Raw genomic sequence first — 25,269 nt, forward strand, 5'->3', positions numbered from 1 at the left:
GCATTTCGACAAAAGTATATTCAATTGAAGATTGTAAATTCGACAACAGTGCTTTTAGACAGTAAATTTGTCATTTTCAATCCTCCACACTTTGCTGGCGGAATCTAATAATTTTTTTTAAAAACATGTTTTTTTTATTGGTTATAGCATATCTATTTATTTCTCTAACGTCCTAGTGGATGCTGGGGACTCCGTAAGGACCATGGGGAATAGACGGGCTCCGCAGGAGACGGGGCACTTTAAGAAAGAATTTGGATACTGGTGTGCTCTGGCTCCTCCCTCTATGTCCCTACTCCAGACCTCCGTTTGAATCTGTGCCCGGACGAGCTGGGTGCTACTTAGTGAGCTCTCCTGAGCTTGCTAAAAAAGTATTTTGTTAGGTTTTTTTATTTTCAGAGAGATCTGCTGGCAACAGACTCTCTGCTACGTGGGACTGAGGGGAGAGAAGCAGCCCTACTCACTGAAGATAGGTCCTGCTTCTTAGGCTACTGGACACCATTAGCTCCAGAGGGATCGTACACAGGATCGCACCCTTGGTCGTCCGATCCCGGAGCCGCCCCGCCGCCCCCCTCGCAGAGCCGGAAGACAGAAGCCGGTGACTGAAGCAAGAAGACTTCAAAATCGGCGGCAGAAGACTCCAGTCTTCATATGAGGTAGCGCACAGCACTGCAGCTGTGCGCCATTGCTCCCACACTAAACCCACATACTCCGGTCACTGTAGGGCGCAGGGGGGGGGGGCGCCCTGGGCAGCAATTAGAGAACCTCTCGGCAAAAGTGGGCATATATACAGTTGAGCACTGTATATATGTATGAGCCCCCGCCAAAATTGTACATGAAAGCGGGACAGAAGCCCGCCGTCGAGGGGGCGGGGCTTCTTCTTCAGCACTCACCAGCGCCGTGTTTTTTCTCCACAGCACCACTGAGAGGAAGCTCCCCAGTCTCTCCCCTGCAGTTACACGGTAGAAGAGGGTAAAAAGAGAGGGGGGGGGGGGGGCACATAATTAGGCGCAAAAATCAATATAAACAGCAGCTACTGGGTTAACATTAAGTTACTGTGTTATTCCTGGGTTAATAGCGCTGGGGTGTGTGCTGGCATACTCTCTCTGTCTCTCCAAAGGGCCTTATGGGGGAATTGTCTTCAGATGAGCAGTCCCTGAGTGTGTGGTGTGTCGGTATGTGTGTGTCGACATGTCTGAGGTAAAAGGCTCCCCTAAGGAGGAGATAGAGCAAATATATGTGTGTGAGGGGGTGTCCTTCGACAACGCCGACACCTGTTTGGATATGTGTAATTAAGTGCTAAGGTGAATTTATTGCACAAAAGATTAGAGAACAGACAGGAAATCTACCCATGTCTGTCCCTATGTCGCAGAGACCTTCAGAGTCTCTCAATGCTCACTATCCAAAATAATAGACACTGATATCGACACGGAGGTTGACTCCAGTGTCGACTACGATAATGCAAAGTTACAGCCAAAATGGCAGAAAAGTATTCAATATATGATTATTGTAATAAAGATGATTTGCATATCACTGATGACTCATCTGTCCCTGACACAAGGGTACACATTTTAAGGGGAAGAAAGCTGAGGTAAATTTCCCTCCTCTCATGATGAAAAAGAGCGGGAATCTCCAGACAAGAGACTGCAGTTTCCCACAAAGAATTCTCAGGCAGTATCCTTTCCCCACTAGGGCCAGGATAGGATGGGAATCTTCCCCTAGGGTGTCACGTTTGCCCAAAAGGTAGCCCTGACGTAACAGCTATTCTCAGGGATCCTGCAGATAGCGTGCACATTCTGGTACACTACTCAGACCGGCGATATTGTCGGCATGGGTTTATAGCGCTGTGGCAGCGTGGACAGGTACCTTATCAGCAGAGATTGAGACCCTAGTATGTATGTATGTATAGATATAGATATAGATATATAGAGATATATATATATATATATATATATATATATATATATATATATATAGAGATATATTAAAGATGCTGTCTTAAGAGATTATATATATATATATATATAAAAAACATGCCCAACGAGACATGAGTTTACTGGGTTCTAGAGTCAAAGCTATGTCGATTTTCTGCTTGTCGTGTCCTGTAGAATATGCAATGGACAGATGATGCCGACTTAAGAGGCATATGGAAGGCTGAGGATTGCTTGGAGAGGGGTTCTCGGACCTGGTCTCCACAGCTATAGCTGGTAATTCTGATATTTTTCCTTATATTCCTGCACAGCCTAGGAAAGCACGACATTATCAAATGCAGCCTTTCGAACAAAGAAACAAGAAAGTCCGAGGTGCGTCCTTTCTTGCCAGAGGCGGGGGCAGAGGAAAGAAGCTGCACAACACAGCTAGTTCCCAGGAACAGAAGTCCTCCCCGGCCTCTACAAAAATCCACCGCATGTCGCTGGGGCTCCACAGGCGGAGCTAGGCCCGGTGGGGGCACGCCTTCGTAAGTTCAGCCACAAGTGGGTTCACTCCCTGTTAGATCCCTGGGCAAGAGATATTGTGTCTCAGGGATACAAGCTGGAGTTTGAGAAGATGCCCCCTCACCGACGGCCCTGCCGGCTTCCCCCCACGAGAGGGAAACGGTGTTAACTGCAATTCACAAATTGTATCTTCAACAGGTGGTGGTCAAGGTTCCCCTCCTTCAACAAGGAGGGGGTTATTATTCGACCATGTTGTAGTCCCGAAACCGGACGGTTCGGTCAGACTCATATTGAATTTAAAATCCCTGAACATATACCTGAAAAGGTTCAAGTTCAAGATGGAATCGCTAAGAGCGGTCATTGCAAGCCTGAAAGGGGGAGATTTTATGGTGACTCGGGACATAAAGGATGCATACCTTCATGTCCCCATTTATCCACCTCATCAGGCGTACCTCAGAATAGCGGTACGGGATTGTCATTACCAATTTCAGACGTTGCCGTTTGGTCTCTCCACGGCCCCGAGAATGTTCACCAAGGTAATGGCGGAAATGATGGTGCTCCTGCGGAAGCAAGGTGTCACTATTATCATGTACTTGGACGATCTCCTCATAAAAGCGAGATCAAGAGAGCAGTGGCTGATCAGCGTATCACTTTCTCTGGAAGTGTAACGGCAACACGGCTGGATTCTATATATTCCAAAGTCGCAGTTGGTTCCTACAGCTCATCTGCCTCTCCTAGGCATGATCCTAGACACAGACCAGAAAAGGGTTCATCTCCCGGTAGAGAGAGCTCAGGACCTCGTGACACTGGTCAGGAATCTATTAAAACCAAAACAGGTGTCAGTGCATCACTGCACTCGAGTCCTGGGAAGAATGGTGGCATCATACGAGGCCATTCCCTTCGGCAGGTTCCATGCGTGGACCTTCCAATGGGACTTACTGGACAAGTGGTCCGGATCACATCTTCAGATGCATCGGTTAATCACCCTATCCCCCAGGGCCAGGGTGTCTCTCCTGTGGTGGCTGCAGAGTGCTCACCTTCTCGAAGGTCGCAGATTCGGCATTCAGGACTGGGTCCTGGTGACCACGGATGCAAGCCTCCGAGGGTGGGGGGCAGTCACATAGGGAAGAAATTTCCAAGGGCTGTGGTCAAGGCAGGAGACTTGCCTTCACATCAACATCCTGGAACTAAGGGCCATATACAACGCCCTACGTCAAGCGGAGTCCCTGCTTCGCGACCAACCGGTTCTGATTCAGTCAGACAATATCACCGCAGTGGCTCATGTAAACCACCAAGGCGGCACAAGGAGCAGGGTGGCGATGGTAGAAGCCACCAGAATTCTTTGCTGGGCGGAGAATCGCGTAAGAGCACTGTCAGCAGTGTTCATTCCGGGAGTGGACAACTGGGAAGCAGACTTCCTCAGCAGGCACGACCTCCACCCGGGAGAGTGGGGACTTCATCAAGAAGTCTTCACGCAGATTGCAAGGCGGTGGGAACTGCCACAGGTGGACATGATGGCATCCCGCCTCAACAAAAAGCTACAGAGATATTGCGCCAGGTCAAGAGACCCTCAGGCGATAGCTGTAGACGCCCTAGTGACATCGTGGGTGTTCCAGTCGGTTTATGTATTTCCTCCTCTTCCTCTCATACCAAAGGTGCTGAGAATCATAAGAAAAAGAAGAGTGAGAACAATACTCATTGTTCCGGATTGGTCAAGAAGGACTTGGTATCCGGATCTGCAAGAAATGCTCACAGAGGACCCATGGCCTCTGCCTCTAAGACAGGACTTGTTGCAACAGGGGCGCTGTCTGTTCCAAGACTTACCGCGGCTGCGTTTGACGGCATGGCGGTTGAACGCCGGATCCTAGCAGAAAAAGGCATTCCGGATGAGGTTATTCCTATCCTGATAAAGGCTAGGAAGGACGTGACGGCTAAACATTATCACCGTATATGGCGAAAATATGTTGCTTGATGTGAGGCCAGGAATGCCCCTACGGTGGAATTCCAGCTGGGCCGTTTCCTTCACTTCCTACAGTTGGGAGTGACTTTGGGCCTGAAATTGGGTTCCATTAAGGTCCAGATTTTGGCTCTATCCATTTTCTTTCAAAAAGAACTGGCTTCTCTTCCTGATGTCCAGACGTTTGTAAAGGGAGTGCTGCATATTCAGCCCCCTTTTGTGCCACCAGTGGTGCCTTAGGATCTTAACGTGGTGTTGAGTTTCCTGAAGTCACACTGGTTTGAGCCACTCAAAACCGTGGAGTTAAAATTTCTCACGTGGAAGGTGGTCATGCTATTAGCCTTGGCTTCAGCTAGGCGTGTGTCAGAATTAGCGGCTTTGTCACATAAAAGCCCCTATCTGGTTTTCCATATGGACAGGGCAGAATTGCGGACCCGTCCACAATTTCTGCCAAAAGTGGTGTCATCCTTTCATATGAACCAACCTATTGTGGTGCCTGTGGCTACTCGTGACTTGGACGATTCCGAGTTACTAGATGTGGTCAGGGCTTTGAAGGTTTATGTAGCCAGAACGGTTAGGGTCAGGAAAACGGAATCTTTGTTTATCCTGTATGCTTCCAACAAGCTTGGGGCGCCTGCTTCAAAGCAAACTATTGCTCGCTGGATCTGTAAAACGATTCAGCAGGCTCATTCTGCGGCTGGGTTGCCGCTGCCTAAATCAGTTAAGGCCCATACCACAAGGAAGGTGGGCTCTTCTTGGGCGGCTGCCCGAGGAGTCTCAGCATTACAGCTTTGCCGAGCGGCTACTTGGTCAGGTTCAAACACCTTTGCAAAGTTCTACAAGTTTGATACCCTGGCTGAGGAGGACCTTGTGTTTGCTCATTCGGTGCTGCAGAGTCATCCGCACTCTCCCGCCCGTTTGGGAGCTTTGGTATAATCCCCATGGTCCTTACGGAGTCCCCAGCATCCACTAGGACGTTAGAGAAAATAAGATTTTACTTACGGGTAAATCTATTTCTCGTAGTCCGTAGTGGATGCTGGGCGCCCGTCCCAAGTGCAGGCTTCTTCTGCAATACTTGTATATAGTTATTGCTTAAATAAGGGTTATGTTGGTTGCATCAGGGTTGATCTGATGCTCCGTTGTTGTTCATACTGTTAACTGGGTAAGTTTATCACGAGTTATTTGGTGTGACTGGTATGAGTCTTGCCCTGGATTCCAAAATCCTTTCCTTGTACTGTCAGCTCTTCCGGGCACAGTTTCTCTAACTGAGGTCTGGAGGAGGGACATAGAGGGAGGAGCCAGAGCACACCAGTATCCAAATTCTTTCTTAAAGTGCCCTGTCTCCTGCGGAGCCCGTCTATTCCCCATGGTCCTTACGGAGTCCCCAGAATCCACTACGGACTACGAGAAATAGATCTACCGGTAAGTAAAATCTTATTAGTAGGGATTAGGTACTTGGTTTGTCTATTTAGGAGGCATAAGTATTATTTATATATTTAAAAAAAAATATATATATATATATATATATTTTTTTTTTTTTTTATGGAATGGGGTAAAAACACGAAAAAAATTGGCGTGGGGTCCCCCCTCCTAAGCATAACCAGCCTCGGGCTCTCTGAGCCGGTCCTGGTTGCCAAAATATGGGGGGAAAAATGACAGGGGATCCCCCGTATTTTAACAACCAGCACCGGGCTCTGGTCCTGGTACAAAAGATACGGGGGACAAAAAGAGTAGGGGTCCCCCGTATTTTTTGTACCAGCACCGGGCTCCACTAGCTGGACAAATAATGCCACAGCCGGGGGTCACTTTTATACAGCGCCCTGCGGCCGTGGCATTAAATACCCAACTAGTCACCCCTGGCCGGGGTACCCTGGAGGAGTGGGGATCCCTTTAATCAAGGGGTCCCCCTCCCCCAGCCACCCAAGGGCCAGGGGTGAATCCCGAGGCTGTCCCCCCCCATCTAAGGGCTGCGGAAAAGAGGCTGATAGCCTTGTTGAAAATGTAAGAATATTGTTTTTTTGCAGAACTACAAGTCCCAGCAAGCCTCCCCCGCAAGCCGGTACTTGGAGAACCACAAGTACCAGCATGCGGGTGGGAAACGGGCCCGCTGGTACCTGTAGTTCTACTGCAAAAAAAATACCCAAATAAAAACAGGACACAGACACCGTGAAAGTATAACTTTATTACATACATGCACACCGACACATACTTACCTATGTTGACACGCCGACCTTGGCCACGTCTCCAATGTCGACGTCCGGGGTACCTGAAAAAAAAATTATACTCACCTGATCCAGTGTCCAGTTCTTTTATTGTAATCCACGTACTTGGCATAACAAAAAATGCTTTTATCCGAAACCAGACGGACTGAAAGGGGTCCCATGTTTACACATGGGACCCCTTTCCCCGAGTGCAGAGACCCCCCCCGTGACTCCTGTCACAGAAGGTCCCTTCTGCCAATCAGGAAGCGCCACTTCGTGGCACTCTCCTGATTGGCTGTATGCGCGTCGGAGCTTGCAGACAGCGCATCGCACAGCTCCCTCCATTATTTATTTATTTATTTATTTATTTATTAACAGTTTCTTATATAGCGCAGCATATTCCGTTGCGCTTTACAATTAGAACAACAGTAATAGAACAAAACTGGGTAAAAACAGACAGACATAGAGGTAGGAAGGCCCTGCTCGCAAGCTTACAATCTATAGGGAAATGGGCATAGATACACAAGGATAGATGCTACCTATTGCATAATGGTCCACCAGATTGCTAGGTTCTTAATGGGTTGTATGATGATACCCCACAAAGTTATCCAAGTGTCAGGAGGGTGTGAGACTAAAGAAAGACAAGATATGTGATGTTATGAATACGCTACAGAGGATGTAAATAGATAGGGAAGCACTGAAGGTTATGTGGGTGGGTCTGGAATTTGATAGGCTTGTCTGAAGAGGTGAGTTTTCAGGGAACATTTAATCTTAAATGGTGGGAACTTTGCGGTCAGCGGCTGACCGCGGGTAACCCCACCGCTGACCGCAAAGTTCCCACCATTGAAACTAATGGAGGGAGCTGTGCGATGCGCTGTCTGCCAGCTCAGACGCGCAAAGCCAATCAGGAGAGTGCCACGAAGTGGCGCTTCCTGATTGGCAGAAGGGACCTTCTGTGACAGGAGTCACGGGGGGTCTCTGCATTCGGGGAAAGGGGTCCCATGTGTAAACATGGGACCCCTTTCAGTCCGTCTGGTTCGGGTAAATGCGTTTTTTTGTTTTGCCAAGTACGTGGATTACAATAAAAGAACCGGACACTGGATCAGGTGAGTATAATTTTTTTTTCAGGTACCCCGGACGTCGACATTGGAGACGTGGCCAGAGTCGGCGTGTCAACATGGGTAAGTATGTGTCAGCATGTATGTAATAAAGTTATACTTTCACGGCGTCTGTGTCCTGTTTTTATTTGTGTATTTTTTTGCAGTAGAACTACAGGTACAAGTGGGCCCGTTCTCCCCCCACCCCCCCGCGTGCTGGTACTTGTGGTTCTCCAAGTACCGGCTTGCAGGGGAGGCTTGCTGGGACTTGTAGTTCTTCTGCAAAAATCAATATTCTTACATTTTCAACAAGGCTGTCAGCCTCCCATCCGCAGTCCTTGGATGGGGGGGGGGGGGGCAGCCTTGGGCTTCAGCCCTGGCCCTTGGGTGGCCGGGGGGGGGACCCCTTGATTGAAGGGGTCCCCACTCCTCCAGGGTACCCCGGCCACGGGTGACTAGTTGGGTATTCAATGCCACGGCCGCAGGGCGCTGTATAAAAGTGACCCCCGGCTGTGGTATTATCTGTCCAGCTAGTGGAGCCCGGTGCTGGTACAAAAAATACGGGGGACCCCTACTCTTTTTGTCCCCCGTATTTTTTGCACCAGGACCAGGCGCAGAGCCCGGTGCTGGTTGTTAAAATACGGGGGATCCCCTGTCATTTCCCCCCCCGTATTTTGGCAACCAGGACCGGCTCAAAGAGCCCGAGGCTGGTTATGCTTAGGAGGGGGGCCCCCACGCAATTTTTTTTCGGGGGGTTTACCGTTTTTTAAACATTTTTAAAAATCTAATCATAATCCGTCAAATCGGCCGTTTTTCGACAGCGGGACTGTCGAATTCGTTTTTTATTGAATGTCGAATTCCGGCACCCACCTGCCGGAATTCGACGGTCGAATTGTGTCGAATTTAAAAACAGCATCCGCTGTTGTATCTGTAGATGGGACCCGGACCATTAGTCCCACAGGTCCCACTGGACCCACTGGACCGTCCTTGCGTGGAGTCTTCCGAATGGAATTATGCTTCGTACGAAGCTACCATTTTTCCCAGGACTCGTGTGCATTGATGTACCGACACCTGTCCTGGTTTTAGGATGTCTCTGACTAGAGATGACAACTCCTCGGCTTTTTCCACTGGAAGAAACACTCTTTTCTGGTCTGCGTTCAGAAACATTCCCAGGAACAGAAGACGTGTCGTCGGGACCAGCTGTGACTTTGGAATATTGAGAATCCAGTCGTGCTGTTGTAGCACTTCCCGAGAGAGTGCTACCCCCACTACCAACTGTTCTTTGGACCTCGCCTTTATCAGGAGATCGTCCAAGTACGGGATAATAAAAACTTCTTTCTTGCGAAGGAGTATCATCACTTCGGTCATTACCTAGGTAAAGACCTTCGGTGCCATGGACAACTCCAACGGCCGCGTCTGGAACTGATAGTGACAGTCCTGTACCACATATCTGAGGCACTCCTGGTGAGGGGGGTAAATGGGGACATGCAGGTACGCATCCTTGATGTCCAGGGAGACCCTGTAATCCCCCTCGTCCAGGCTCGTAATAACCGCCCTGAGCGATTCCATCTTGAACTTGAATCTTCTGATATAAAAGTTCAAGTATTTTAATTTCAAGATGGGTCTCACCGAACCGTTGCGGTACCACAACCACTGTGGAATAGTAACCCCTTCCTTGCTGAAGGAGGGGCACCTTGACAATCACTTGTTGTGATTATAGTGTTGAATACCCACCAACACCGTCTCCCTGGCAGAGGGAGGTGCCGGTAAGGCAGATTTTAGGAAACGGCGGGGGGAAGAACGTCTCGAACTCCAGCCTGTACCCCTGAGATACTACTTGAAGGACCCAGGGATCCATGTGAGAGAGCCCACTGTCCGCTGAAATATCTGAGACGGGCCCCCACCGTACCCGGGTCCGCCTGAGCAGCCCCAGCACCATGCTGTGGACCTACCGGACGCAGGGAGGACTTCTGCTCTTGGGAACTAGCTGTGTGTTGCAGCTTTTTCCTCTACCTTTGCCTCTCGGCAGAAAGGATGAGCCTCTAGCCCTCTTGCTTTTCTGGGGCCGAAAGGACTGTACTTGATGATACGGTGCTTTCTTTTGTTGTGGGGTAGCCTGTGGCAAAAAAATCAATTTCCCAGCAGTAGCTGTGGAAACGAGGTCTGAAAAACTATCCCCAAACAGTTTTACCCCCTTATAGGGCAACTTCCATGTGCCGATTCGAGTCTGCATCGCCTGACCATTGCCAAGTCCATAACCCCCGTCTGGCGGCAATGGACCTAGCGCTTATTTTTGATGCCAGCCGGCAAATATCCCTCTGTGCATCACGCATGTATAAGACCACGTCTTTTATATGCTCTATTTTCAGCAAAATATTGTCCCTATCCATAGTTATTTTCCGACAGGGAATCTGACCACGCAGCGGGAGCACTGCACATCCATGCCGAAGCAACGGCTGGTCGCAATATAATGCCCTAGTGTGTGACCATATCTTATAGGGTAACCTCCTGCTTTCTATCAGCAGGTTCCATCAGGGCGGCCGTACCTGGAGACGGTAGTGCCACCTTTTCTGATAAGCGTGTAAGCGCTGTATCTACCCTATGGGGTGTTTCCCCGCGTGACCTATCCTCTGGCGGGAAAGGGTACGCTGCCAATAACCGTTGTAGAAATTATCAATTTCTTACCGGGGGAAGACCACTCTTCCTCACACACCTCATTTAATTTCTCAGATGCAGGAAAAACTACTAATAGTTTTCTCTCACCAAACACAATACCCTTTTATGTGGTACCTGGGGTATAATCATAAATGTGTAATACATTTTTCATTGCCTCAATCCTGTAACGGGTGGACCTATTTGGAGGATACACCAGTCTCATCGATGTCGACACTGGAGTCAGTATCCGTGTCGACATCTGTGTCTGTTATCTGAGGTAGCGGGCGATTTTAGAGCCCCCCATGACATTTGAGACGCTGGAACAGGCACAAGCTGAGTAGCCGGCTGTTCCGTGTCGTCGACCTTTTATGTAAGGAGTTGACACTTTCACGTAATCCTTCCATAAGTTCAACCACACCGGTGTCGACCCCGCAGGGGGTGACAACATATTTACAGGCATTCGCTCCGCCTCCACCTCATTATCCTCCACATACCTGTCGACACAGCCGTACCGACACACAGCACACACACAGGGAATGCTCTGATAGAGGACAGGACCCCACAAAGCCCTTTGGGGAGACAGAGGGAGAGTATGCCAGCACACACCAGGGCGCTATATATCACAGGGATAGCACCTATAAAAAAGTGTTTTCCCTTATAGCTGCATATATATTGTATACTGCGCCTAAATTGTGCCGCCCCCCCCCCTCTCTTTTTAACCCTTTCTGTAGTGTATTAACTGCAGGGGAGAGCCAGGGAGCTTCCCTCCAACGGAGCTGTGAGGGAAAAATGGCGCCAGTGTGCTGAAGGAGATAGCTCCGCCCCTTTTTCGCTGACTTTTCTCCCGCATTTTTATGGATTCTGGCAGGGGTTAATGTACATCCATATAGCCCTGGGGGTTATATGTGATGTATTTTTGCCAGCCAAGGTGTTAATATTGCTGCTCAGGGCGCCCCCCCCCCCCCAGCGCCCTGCACCCATCAGTGACCGCAGTGTGAGGTGTGCATGAGGAGCAATGGCGCACAGCTGCAGTGCTGTGCGCTACCTTGATGAAGACTGATGTCTTCTGCCGCCGATTTTCCGGACCTCTTCTTGCTTCTGGCTCTGTAAGGGGGCCGGCGGCGCGGCTCTGGGACCGGACTCCGAGGCTGGGCCTGTGTTCGATCCCTCTGGAGCTAATGGTGTCCAGTAGCCTAAGAAGCCCAAGCTGGCTGCAAGCAGGCAGGTTCTCTTCTTCTCCCCTTAGTCCCTCGATGCAGTGAGCCTGTTGCCAGCAGGTCTCACTGAAAATAAAAAACCTAAAACTAACTTTTATCTAAGAAGCTCAGGAGAGCCCCCTAGATTGCATCCTGCTCGGTCGGGCACAAAAATCTAACTGAGGCTTGGAGGAGGGTCATAGGGGGAGGAGCCAGTGCACACCAGATAGTCCTAAAGCTTTCTTTAGATGTGCCCAGTCTCCTGCGGAGCCGCTATTCCCCATGGTCCTTACGGAGTTCCCAGCATCCACTAGGACGTCAGAGAAAAATATTTCTTAAGGTGTGTACACACGGTAAGATCTTTTCTTCCGATTCTGACTATATAGTCAGAATCGGAAGAAAAGATAGTGCAGATCGCAAGGTGACAGTCACCTTGCGATCCCGATCCGATGCGCAATTGGCATGGGCCGAAAAAATAGGCTGTGCAGGCAAGTCAATCATGACTATCTCTATAGAAGAGATAGTCAGGATTGACACTTAGCCAAAATCGCACAGAACCAGGATCGCAAGCACACTCATTATGTGCTTGCGATACTGGCTAAGTGCCGACCCGGCCCCCCGTCGCACAGTGAGAATCGGATAAGTCCGAATTTCACCGTGTGTACACACCTTTAGTCAGTTAAAATTTTACCAGACTAATAACTATACACCCTTGACTACTAGCTCAACTGGCTGAGACTGCTAGCTTTCCAGTTGCCTATACCCCTCCCCCTTTCCTATTATACACTACATAGACAAAAGTGAAGGCACACTGACCGCAAACAGATCAAGCAGATTTTATGGACATCCGTACTGTAGATCCACCACATGCAGCAATTACTGCAGACACCCTGTTTGGCACACTGTCCACAAGTTCCTGGACAACAGCAGGTGGTATATTTTGCTTTTCCGCCTTAAGTTCAGTGACCCAGTGCGAAACTGAAGGTCGAGTCGGTCTAGAATGCACCCATTGCTCCAAATTGTCCCAGAGGTTCTTAATGGGGTTAAGATCTGGACTCTGAGCTGGCCAGTCAATCCGGGTTAGCAAACTTTTTCTGTATACCAGTGCAGCGTTGCCATGGAAATATGACACTGTGCAGCCTGCAATAATCCCCTTTTCAAACTCTGTTAGTTCCTTCCAGCCAGACATTTTGTCAGCAAATGATCTAATCAGTGCCCCTGTACTGCTTTAAACCTTCACAAACAAGTGTCTGCTGCAGGAGCACACCATTTCGCTTGCGCAGAGGGTGGGAGAGGGGGTGCTCAATCACCTTTGTCATGGTGTCAATTCAATGAACTTCAAGGGAGTGGGAAGGGATGGGGGGGGGGGGGGAGGGGGAGTTGCCATTGTAACTGCGGAAACCGCACAGGAACTTGCTCCCCTTGTGAGCCAAGCTTGTAAGTCCAGAGGTACCATAAGTGCATTTATTTGTCACGGCAGTGGACTTGCAGGTAAATGAACCAACACCTAAGAGGAAACGTAGCAAACCTTCTGAAGAGTGGATCCATAGCAACAATTAAGCTTCTAGCAAGCATTTATCAAGTACATTCCATAAAGAAGCTGAAGCTAGTAGCTATGGGTAACTTCTCCACTCTTTAGTCAGTTTGATGCATCTCGCCCAGTATCTCCAAGTAAAATATACACAGAATAGGGCATTGGTACTATACGGTCACATATAGTCCAAAGTCTTATAAGGATCTTCTGTGACACTTCAAACAGGGAACAAAGCTCTTATTTCTTCCAATTCAGAGCCTCCTTGCAGACGTTACACATACAAAAGACAAAACCATGGTGCAGTAACCTCTATTCATTAATTCACTGAGGTGTAAATGGATTGAGAGGTGATACAGGACCAGAGAAAACTGCTCATTATGAAGTAAAGCACGCACACAATTCAGCCTTCCCTTGAGGGGTGGAAAAAAAACTACTAATGGCTGTATGCTTACTACAGTGAGGAGGGGTATCAGCAGTGATCGCGCTGGGATGAAAATTATGTGGGTCCCAGGGACCCATCATTTATACAGTTTGGGGTCCCTCTTCAATGTTTTTGGGTCCCATCATAAATTATTGCTGTTAAGGGGTATATGCAATTCCGGGCGAATTGCAGCACTTTTTCGCCCGTTTTTAAATTCGACACAATTCGACCGTCGAATTCCGGCAGGTGGGTGCCGGAATTCGACATTCAATAAAAAATGAATTCGACAGTCCCGCTGTCGAAAAACGGCCGATTTGACGGATTATGATTAGATTTTTAAAAATGTTTAAAAAACGGTAAACAACCCGAAAAAAAATTGCGTGGGGGCCCCCCTCCTAAGCATAACCAGCCTCGGGCTCTTTGAGCCGGTCCTGGTTGCCAAAATACGGGGGGAAAAATGACAGGGGATCCCCCGTATTTTAACAACCAGCACCGGGCCCTGCGCCTGGTCCTGGTGCAAAAAATACGGGGGACAAAAGAGTAGGGATCCCCCGTATTTTTTGTACCAGCACCGGGCTCCACTAGCTGGACAGATACCACAGCCGGGGGTCACTTTTATACAGCGCCCTGCGGCCGTGGCATTGAATACCCAACTAGTCACCCGTGGCCGGGGTACCCTGGAGGAGTGGGGACCCCTTCAATCAAGGGGTCCCCCCCCCGGCCACCCAAGGGCCAGGGCTGAAGCCCGAGGCTGTCGTCTCCCCCCCCCCCCCCCCCATCCAAGGGCTGCGGATGGGAGGCTGATAGCCTTGTTGAAAATGTAAGAATATTGATTTTTGCAGAAGAACTAAAAGTCCCAGCAAGCCTCCCCTGCAAGCCGGTACTTGGAGAACCACAAGTACCAGCACGCGGGGGGGGGGGGGGGGGAACGGGCCCGCTGGTACCTGTAGTTCTACTGCAAAAAAAATACACAGATAAAAACAGGACACAGACACCGTGAAAGTATAACTTTATTACATACATGCTGACACATACTTACCTATGTTGACACGCCGACTCTGGCCACGTCTCCAATGTCGACGTCCGGGGTACCTGAAAATAAAATTATACTCACCTGATCCAGTGTCCGGTTCTTTTATTGTAATCCACGTACTTGGCAAAACAAAAAAACGCATTTACCCGAACCAGACGGACTGAAAGGGGTCCCATGTTTACACATGGGACCCCTTTCCCCGAATGCAGAGACCCCCCGTGACTCCTGTCACAGAAGGTCCCTTCTGCCAATCAGGAAGCGCCACTTCGTGGCACTCTCCTGATTGGCTTTGCGCGTCTGAGCTGGCAGACAGCGCATCGCACTGAGGGCCGCAGATTCGGAATACAGGACTGGGTCCTGGTGACCACGGATGCCAGCCTTCGGGGCTGGGGTGCAGTCACACAGGGAAGAAATTTCCAAGGAGATTTCGCTTCACATAAATATTCTGCAGCTAAGGGCCATTTACAATGCCCTAAGCCAAGCAAGGCCCCTGCTTCAGAACCAGCCGGTACTGATCCAATCAGACGACATCACGGCGGTCGCCCATGTAAACAGACAGACAGGGCGGCACAAGAAGCAGGATGGCGATGGCAGAAGCCACAAGGATTCTCCGATGGGCGACCTACACCCAGGAGAATGGGGACTTCATCCAGAAGTTTTCCAAATGCGGGTAAACCGTTGGGAATGACCACTGGTGGACATGATGGCGTCCCGCCTCAACAAGAAGTTGAAAAGATACTGCGCCAGGTCAAGGGACCCTCAGGCGATCGCTGGGGACGCTCTAGTGACACCGTGGGTGTACCAGTCGGTTTATGTGTCTCCTCCTCTACCTCTCATACCCAAGGTACTGAGAATAAGAAGGCGAGGAGTGAAAACCATACTCGGGGTTCCGGATTGGCCATGAAGAGCTTGGTACCCGGAACTTCAAGAGATGCTGGCAGAGGACCCTTGGCCTCTGCCGCTCAGACAAGACCTGCTGCAGCAGGGACCCTGTCTGTTCCAAGACTTACCGCGGCTGCGTTTGACGGCATGGCGGTAGAACAACGGATCCTAAAGGAAAAGGGTATTCCGAAGGAAGTCATCCCTACCCTGATCATAGCCAGGAAGGAAGTCACCGCAAGACATTATCGCCGCGTTTGGCGAAAATTTGTTGCTTGGTGGGAAGCCATGAAGGCTCCGACGGAGGAATTTCAACTATGTCGATTCCTGCACTTCCTGCAAGCCGGGGTGACGTTTGGGCCTCAAATTGGGGTCCATCAAGGTCCAGATTTCGGCTCTGTCGATTTTCTTCCAGAAAGAACTGGCTTCACTGCCTGAAGTTCAGACTTTGGTTAAAGGAGTACTACATATTCAGCCTCCTTTTGTGCCTCCTGTGGCACTTTTTGGATCTCAACGTGGTGTTGGATTTCCTAAAGTCGCATTGGTTGAGCCACTTAAAACCATGGAGCTAAAGTATCTCGCGTGGAAAGTGGTCATGCTGTTGGCCTTGGCCAGGCGTGTGTCAGAATTGGCGGCTTTGTCATGTAAAAGGCCTTATCTGATTTTCTATATGGATAGGGCAGAGTTGAGGACTCGTCCTCAGTTTCTCCCAAAGGTGGTCTCAGGTTTTCACTTGAACCAACCTATTGTGGTGCCTGCGGCTACTGGGGACTTGGAGGATTCCAAGTTGCTGGACGTAGTCAGGGCCCTGAAAATTTTATTTTTCCAGGACGGCTGGAGTCAGGAAAACTGACTCGCTGTTTATCCTGATGGCACCCAACAAGCTGGGTGCTCCTGCTTCTAAGCAGTCTATTGCGCGCTGGATTTGTAGCACTATTCAGCTGGCGCATTCTGCGGTAGGATTACCGCAGCCTAAATCAATAAAAGCCCATTCCACAAGGACGGTGGGCTCATCTTGGGCGGCTGCCCGAGGGGTCTCGGCTTTACAACTTTGCCGAGCAGCTACTTGGTCAGGGGCAAACACGTTTGCAAAATTCTACGAATTTGATACCCTGGCTGAGGAGGACCTGGAGTTCTCTCATTCGGTGCTGCAGAGTCATCCGCACTCTCCCGCCCGTTTGGGAGCTTTGGTATAATCCCCATGGTCCTTACGGAGTTCCCAGCATCCACTAGGACGTCAGAGAAAATAAGAATTTACTTACCGATAATTCTATTTCTCGTAGTCCGTAGTGGATGCTGGGCGCCCATCCCAAGTGCGGATTGTCTGCAATACTTGTACATAGTTATTGTTAACTAATCGGGTTCTTGTTGTGAGCCATCTATTCAGAGGCTCCTCTGTTATCATGCTGTTAACTGGGTTTCATATCACAAGTTGTACGGTGTGATTGGTGTGGCTGGTATGAGTCTTACCCGGGATTCAAAATCCTTCCTTATTGTGTACGCTCGTCCGGGCACAGTATCCTAACTGAGGCTTGGAGGAGGGTCATAGGGGGGAGGAGCCAGTGCACACCAGATAGTCCTAAAGCTTTCTTTAGATGTGCCCAGTCTCCTGCGGAGCCGCTATTCCCCATGGTCCTTACGGAGTTCCCAGCATCCACTACGGACTACGAGAAATAGAATTATCGGTAAGTAAATTCTTATTTTTTTTTTCTCCATTGATTCAATATCCTCATTTAAGTATACTGCACATATATATGTATACACACTTCTATATATTGAAAAGTTTAAAACCACTGAAAGGGACTTGACTAACTTGTAGTACAAAACAGCAGGATGTACTGTACACTTTGAGATTATTATTATTTTTTAAATAAAAACAATTTTAAGAATATTTTCACCTAGACATTTGTGAAATAAGTATAAAAAAAAACTCCTTGGTCATTGTTTGTGGCAGCTATTTCAATTGAGGGACACTTACTATGTGCGTATAGCTCTACATGTAACATAGGTTGAACTCGATGGACAATTGTCTTTTTTCAACCTCAGATACTATTTGTGGTCTCCTATGCATAATGATTTGACTAAAATTTCTGACTGATGCTGCTGCCAGCCGTTGCATTTTATCCCTATTTATAGTAGCTATAATGCATGACTATGCACCATACCCCTGGATATCCTTATCCATTAGGAATTTATCTAACCCATTCTTAAAGGTGTTGACAGATTCCGCCATTATAACTCCCTCAGGCAGGGAATTCCAAACACGTATTGTCCTTACCGTGAAAAAGCCTTTACGCCGTATTGTGCGGAATCTCCTCTCCTCTAACCTGAGCGAGTGTCCACGAGTCCTCTGTGTTGATCTAACCAAAAACAGGTCCCGCGCAAGCTCTGTGTATTGTCCCCTTATATATTTGTAGATGTTGATCATATCCCCTCTTAGTCTCCGCTTTTCCAATGTAAACATGCCTAGTCTTTCAGGTCGCCCTCCTCTGTACTTTTTCTAGCTCCAGGATATCCTTTTTGTAGTACGGTGCTCAGAATTGTACACAGTATTCAAGGTGTGGCCTCACTAGTGATTTATATAACTGGAGTATAATACACTCGTCCCTAGCATCAATACCCCGTTTTATGCATGCTGAACAGTGCTACAAAACAGGATGTTCTGCCTGTGCTCAAACTCACATTAAGGGGGAATTCTATTAAGGATGAAGGTGGCAAATTGCCACAGCATTCAAACGCCAACAGTGGCAGGGCAATTTGCCCCCTTCGCTGGCCAGCCAAATTAGCCTAAAAGTGCTCGCTATCCTATGGTGTAACAAGCACTTTTGAGGGCTGCCGCTGTAAAGTGCGACCCAGCACTAATTGAATTCCCCGCAAGAGTGGTACCTTTAACTAAAGAGCTGCATAGTAAATGGTGTTGGCCTGAATCCTATTATCTCTCTATTTGGAGGGGCTTTATAACCTTCACAAACTTGTATGTAAATGAATCGGCATATAGAAACTAATGATGCTATATGTTTGGGGAGACTTTTTCTGTACACACAGATTTCCTGTGTGAAAACAGTGCAGCTATATTTGAGTCTGAAAGGACTGCTAACGAAACACTAGTTTGCAGCCCCCTGCATAGAACTTGTAGATACTTTTACATTTTTGTAATTTTACACTTGTCTGGAAGTTGTCTTCTCATATTGGATCCACCTGTATTTTCATTTCAATTTCCCCTTTACATTTATTTTCTGTATATTTCATGTGCTCTTTCTATTGTTTTTAGTTTTTTGAAACTAGTTTTGTTTTTTCTCATAGGTGCTTCAAAATTCTCAGTGCAAATGGAGAAGACAAAATCTTCAGACCAAGGGATAGAGATGATATGGCAAAAAGAGTAATTGAGCCTATGGCGTCAGAGGGACTGAGGACCATATGCTTGGCTTACAGGGATTTTCCTGCTGGGGAACATGAGCCTGATTGGGAGAATGAAAATGATATTCTTAGTGGGCTTACTTGCATTGCTGTTGTAGGGATTGAGGACCCAGTCAGACCAGAGGTTAGTAAAGAAAGTGTCACTAAACATGACAAGTCAAGGGTGTGTGACGACCGCATAGAACTGCTGCATGTACAGCATGGTTTATGGAGGAAATGTATGTGCTCTAAGGACACTAACAACATACTGTACTTATCTCCTGTAGGTTAGTAACAGGTATTCACCATTTAATCCATAAAGTGAAAAGTAACTTGTGGCTTGCATTAATATTAATGACTTATTAGTATTATGTAGCGGTACACACTCAGTATGTGGGGGTGTGTATATGTATGTGTGTGTGTGTGTGTATATGTATGTATGTATGTATGTATGTATGTATGTATGTATATATGTATATATGTATATATATATATATATATATATGTCTCCACGTGCGGCACTCCTGGGCATAAAGTAATCAATTCTTTTCAGGCAAATAGGGTAATGTTTCAGTGCCCCCTTTATTAAATCGGCACTTTCATCAGACAAACAAGTACAAAATAAGCTCTTACCTAAATAAGTGCTCCCATCACCAAGACGCCAATCACCGGAAGCCAGACTATCCGGCACACCCGGTCTCAGGAGTGACGTAATTCCCAGACACGCCTTACACGGACGCGCCGGTCCAAAGGTCACCACCCAGTGCACTAATAAAAACAATACGACGTACAAAGCATAAGCTACACAATCCTTGCAACTCTCATAATTGTACCAGTAATAATACAGGTTATAACATATAACGGTTATTATTATCATTTTAGACAGGAGACATGATTAGAGATTAGCCAAACATCTAGCTGTTAAGCAGATCCTGAGAATACTACATCATTCCTAAAATTACCCAAACATATTAACCCTACAAGGACAATAGTGTCTTAGAATTATAAGGATTATAAAAACCAGTTCAAGCCCAGATGTTCGTTTAACCCCTTGGGGCTAAGCGTATCTAACCTAAATATCCACTCTGACTCACGTTGAAGTAATTTGAGTGATCTATTGCCCCCCCGAATCATCGGGGGTACATGATCAATCATGCGATATCGTAAGGTGCTTAATGGATGTGCTGCCATGAAAAAATGACGGGCTACAGGCTGCTCACTGCCCCCCTTATTAATGGCTGCCTTAATAGCGCTACGGTGCGCAGCCATACTTTCTTTGAAGGCTCTTTCGGTTTTGCCTATGTATGATTTCCCATAAGGGCAGATGATTTGATAAATAGTGAATTTGTAATTGCATGTCAAAGCATGTCGGATCTTATACTTTTTACCTGACCCAGGGTGATAAAATGTGTCACCTGCAATTAAAAATTGACAGGTGGTACAAGCACATCTCATACATCCCATTTTCTTCTTAAGAAAGGTTTCTCTAGTAGTGGCTTCGGATCTTACATCCGTCCGCACCAGTATGTCTCTCAAATTTCTGCTTCTAGTGTAGCAACTCATAAGTCTGGTGTTAAGTTTCAAATCCCCGTCTGATTGGATCATGGGCCACAAATTTTTATATATATAGATATATATAGATATAGATATATAGATATAGATATAGATATAGATATAGATATAGATATAGATATATATATATATATATATATATATATATATATATATATATATATATATATATAGATAGTGTGTGTGTATATACACATGCATGTTATCTGAATGTAGATTTGATTTCTCCTAGGTACCTGACGCAATAAGAAAATGTCAGCGTGCAGGTATTACAGTACGTATGGTTACAGGGGACAACATTAACACAGCCCGTGCTATTGCCACAAAATGTGGGATACTTCACCCTGGGGAAGACTTCCTTTGTGTGGAAGGCAAAGAATTCAACCGGAGAATACGAAATGAAAAAGGAGAAGTAAGTAGCATCCCCCTTCCTTTCTCCCCCAATCACCCCCACCCTTTTCATTTTTATTTATTAAATTTCCTAATGTTGTTTTCATTTGACAGATAGAACAAGAAAGAATAGACAAAATTTGGCCCAGACTTCGCGTACTTGCTAGATCTTCTCCAACTGACAAACATACACTAGTAAAAGGTAAGATGGCTTTACTCGCTGACCATTCACAAATTGCAAGATTATCTTCATACAGGTAGTTTCAGCAGCGTGACTCCCAGAGACAGTGGAGACATTTGCTGCTGGGCTCCAGCTGTCAGAGTGGCCCTAAGAAAGAAAAACAGAGGGTGCTTCTGAACTAGAAAAGATCTTTCTCCACTCATTTCATAGTGACTTGCTGCAGTCACTGCTGTCCAAGCTCAGAAATCTCCTTGAAAGACCCCTTCAGCTGAAGAGTCTTGAATGTGTCTGATAACAGATCAAAGTGTGTACAATGATCTACAGCTCTGCTGCTGTGTCTTAAATTAGGAAGGAAAGGAAAGCAGAAGCTGGTCATAAGAAAATACACTAATTATTATAATTAATTAAACTTTCGGGGATGGTTCGTATCAAAGCTTGGAGAGAGTAACAATTGAGAAAGTACCAACCAATTCGCTCCTATAATTTTTCAAACTCAGTCTGTAAAATGTAAGGCAGAAGCTGATTGCTGTTTTTTTTTGTCTCTCCCTGAGCTTTGTTAAAAGTCCCTCAGGCTTCTATTTATTATCATTTGCAGCCAGCACCTCAAAAAAAGAGATTCCTTATCGCCACAATTGGCTTCAATAAGGAATCTTTATTCTCCCAGATGTACCATTGGCAAGTCACTGGGATGTCCGCACATGTGCAAGGTGGAACCAGTGGGGGGAGACACCACCTATTTCGCCTCTGGGTGCTTGGCATGAACTTACGCCCCCTGGATAGTTTCACGCATTTACACAAGTTTTATTTCTGAAATGAGTATTAGAATAAACTGTTAAATCCTGTGTGCGATGAGAACACTTTGGGGGAGATTCAAATGTTTGAAAAGTCAGTTGGGAGTCTGTTTTTTCCTTTCTAATAGACAGGAAAAAACAGACACCCAACCGACTTTTCAAAAATTTGAATCTCCCCCATGAAGTGTGTTTACATGTACTCTGTAGTACTTCTAATGCTACACGTCCATAGATAGATCCCAAAAAAAAACAATAAAAATTGTTACTTATTAAGCTTGATAAATGTACTGTGACTGCAAGATTTTGTGTTAATGAGTATATTATAGATAGATATTATATATTATTACTCATTCACCATAAACATATGGCTTATTATTTTAACTTGTCATCAGAAACGTTGCCTATTCCATTCCTGGATTGATTGATTGATTAATTGATTGATTCATTCATTAACTACTTTTAACTAGGTATCATTGACAGCACAGTCTGTGAGCAAAGGCAAGTGGTGGCAGTTACCGGAGATGGCACTAATGATGGTCCTGCACTGAAGAAAGCAGATGTTGGCTTTGCCATGGTAAGACTCTGTCATCACCGCTCTTTATTTTAAGAATCTTTGTGCTATTCAAACAAGCGCATTTCTAAGGTTCGCCACAGTATGTTTCCGTACTGGTTCTGTGGGGTTTTTTTGTTTTTGTTTTTTTGTGCTTAAAAATTTATTTAAACACTTTTTTTTTTTTTTTTGCAGATAGATGAAATTAATAATGATCAAAATAGCTCAAAATAATTGTAGGTACAAGCAACGTATTTGCGTGAGAGGGAAATGACCACTTGGACTGATGATCTTAGGTTTTAGCTGCTAAAACCCATGTTACATGCAGACGACAAGTGTGATCATTCCTTGTAATGTGACTGCACTCGCACAGTAATGTTTATTTTCATAATGTATGCTTGTTTCTATTCTCCTTAATTAGGGTTCATTTACAACGTGTTTTAGTTTGTTTGTTTGTGTTTTTTTTTTCCCTTCTATCAAGCTTGTTGCTTTTCATATTGAGTTTCTTTAAAGCCTTGTTATCACGCAAGAGATGTCATTACAGCTTCAGACTTGTGTTGCACAGTATCTCTTTCAAGGTGATCTCTGTATTGCCAAGTAATTGTGTCTCCTAGTCATTTGTATCCCATGGCTACAATGTATGCCTCAATATTGTGTTGTTGTTTTTTAAGCAGCCAAAATGCCTTTTAATAAAAATTAGTGTTCTGTATCATTACAAATGTAAATAGTAAAATATCAGCATTTCACCAATGATGTGTTCAGTTTGGGATACTTAATGCAGTTCCAGCAGCAGTCTGTGGTTCAGCAGATGGGTGCATGGTTACACTTCCACTGTCCCCGGAGCTTTAAGCCTCTGATGTTCATATTGTTGTCTTTTGTGATAATACACTTGATTGACAACAGCACATTCATTAGTCAACCTTATCAAGCAACTGCATTTGCCGCTTTGTTCATTGAAAAAAAAAATCATGCATTAGTCCCCATAGCTTTGTAAGAAGAGCTGATTTAAGAGGATTTAATTGTGCCAATTGATAATAAGATATAAAGTAAGTTAGCATTCTTTTTATCAGTTTGAGCAAAACTGAGTCATGTTAACCATATCCCAAGTGTTCATGCTGTTCATTTTGGGACCTCTCATTCAACAGTCAGTCTTCATGTTAATGCACCTGTTTTTATTTATACAATATGTTGACAACCTGGGACAGATAGCACAATGCTGATGTGAACCCAAAATGACACAAATTAATAAGAATTTGTCAGATTTTGCCTGAGTAGCGAAGTGTGCGTTTTTAATTTTTTTTATTTATTGCATCTAAAACTTGTGATCCCTTTGCAGGTGACAGCATACCCTTAATTTTAATGACCGCATACACCCTTTTATAAAGGTAAACAGATGTGTTTGCAGGGTCAATACACCATGCGGCACAAGATATCTTTCACGAGTGAGCCTTTATGACCTTTGTGACTGGGCTAGCACCAGGTGTCCTTTTCACAACTTTTTCCATAAAAATGCATCTTAGTCATAATGCGATGTGACCATGATGCACCAGGAGACTGTAGTGATTAATTTGATATACCACACTTGTATATCTATATACGACTGAGTCTGCTATGAAGCACAGCAGAACTTAGCATGGAAAAAAGCCATAGCTGCTGCATCGTAGCACTTTGCATACAGAATCAGACTCTGTTTAATCCACCACTGATTTAAATATTGTGTTAATACATATGTGTCCTTTATTGTTGCTGCTGTCACATTAAACAGCCCTACTAGTCGCTCCTAGTTGTAAGCGCGTTTACCAACGCCGGGCGTCTTTTTGCATTTTTCCCCGAAAAATGCAGACTCTGCTGATTTAAAATGGTGAGCAACATGTCTATATGCTGTGTTTGCCTGAAGCTCCAGGATAACACTGTAATGTAGCATTGCACATTCAGATAGAGCTGCAGTTGCACGATATCATTTTAATCAGTCTGCTTGTGTTTTATTCGCCCAGTGAGCAGAGCTGCCCATTGAACTGCTGGCTCATTCACACCAGGCATCTTGAGTTGCATGGCATATTAAAGCTGGATGTATGAGGACTAGGGAGGCCAATCCCGGGATTGGTGGGATCCTGGGATTTAGGGCCAAAAACGTCTGGGATTTAATACCAGGATTGGAAGCTCCAATCCCGGGGATTGAGGGTTCAGCGTTGAGCGTCCTCAGTACGCTCAGATGTTACTTGGTTTCCCAGCGCAGCGTGACGTGCAGTGAGAGGTCACGCTACACTGTCACCCACCGCCGGGAGAGAGAAGCTGATGTCTCCCACCCGCTCCCGGTGTATGGTGAGTTATGTGTGCGGGGCAGGGCAAGGGGGGGCGGCCACACAGGGAAAAGCCAATCCCTGGATTCACCGTTTTTCAATCCCGATAACCGGGATTGAAAAAATGGCCCGGGATTGGCCTCCCTAATGAGGACACATTTGCACACATTCCTATTAAGAGCTTAATATCTACCTAAGAAAATGGTGCTTTTAGTGCCTTTTTTGGTTTAAGAATAAGTTGCCCTTTCATATTCTAGAGAATACAAATTGAACTTGGATCATTAAAGATGACCTTCTCCCAGTATTTAATCGGTTATATTTTGAGTGCACTTGGTATGTCCAGATGGATTGTTCTGCCATAGTCCCTCCTGTCTTAAATGGTCCAGGAGTACTGTGTTCTGTTCTCCTCTTATGACCAGCCTGTGAGTCATGAGTGGCAAAGCAGTCCATACCTATTGCCACCGCCCCCCGCCACCCTTTTTTTTTTTTTTTTTTTTTTCAAGCTGGGTGAGTAACCTTTAACCATTTGAAACATTGGAGACCCCCAGCAGATCAGCACAATCCCAGAAGTCCCTGTGGATTTATATTTTTGCGTATTATCTTAATCTCCGTCTTGCAAAATGTTTTGAGCAGAGTTGTCCTTTAATCCCATTTTGACTATGGGCCTAATTCAGACCTGAACGC

The 25,269-nt window shown here is 46.2% G+C and overlaps 1 protein-coding gene across 10 annotated transcripts in view; it reads left to right on the forward strand.

Moving 5' to 3' along the window:
* ATP2B1 (ATPase plasma membrane Ca2+ transporting 1) overlaps nucleotides 1–25,269 on the forward strand; it is a 356,691-nt gene that overhangs the window by 293,614 nt on the left and 37,808 nt on the right. For all 10 annotated transcript variants that reach the window (XM_063927639.1, XM_063927641.1, XM_063927645.1 and 7 more), the window contains 4 exons: nucleotides 18,709–18,946; nucleotides 20,606–20,785; nucleotides 20,878–20,965; nucleotides 22,203–22,309. In XM_063927639.1, the coding sequence (XP_063783709.1) occupies nucleotides 18,709–18,946; nucleotides 20,606–20,785; nucleotides 20,878–20,965; nucleotides 22,203–22,309 (613 nt within the window). The remainder of the gene's footprint in view (nucleotides 1–18,708; nucleotides 18,947–20,605; nucleotides 20,786–20,877; nucleotides 20,966–22,202; nucleotides 22,310–25,269) is intronic.

This window comes from Pseudophryne corroboree, chromosome 6 (genome assembly GCF_028390025.1).
Source record: "Pseudophryne corroboree isolate aPseCor3 chromosome 6, aPseCor3.hap2, whole genome shotgun sequence".
NCBI lineage: Eukaryota > Metazoa > Chordata > Amphibia > Anura > Myobatrachidae > Pseudophryne > Pseudophryne corroboree.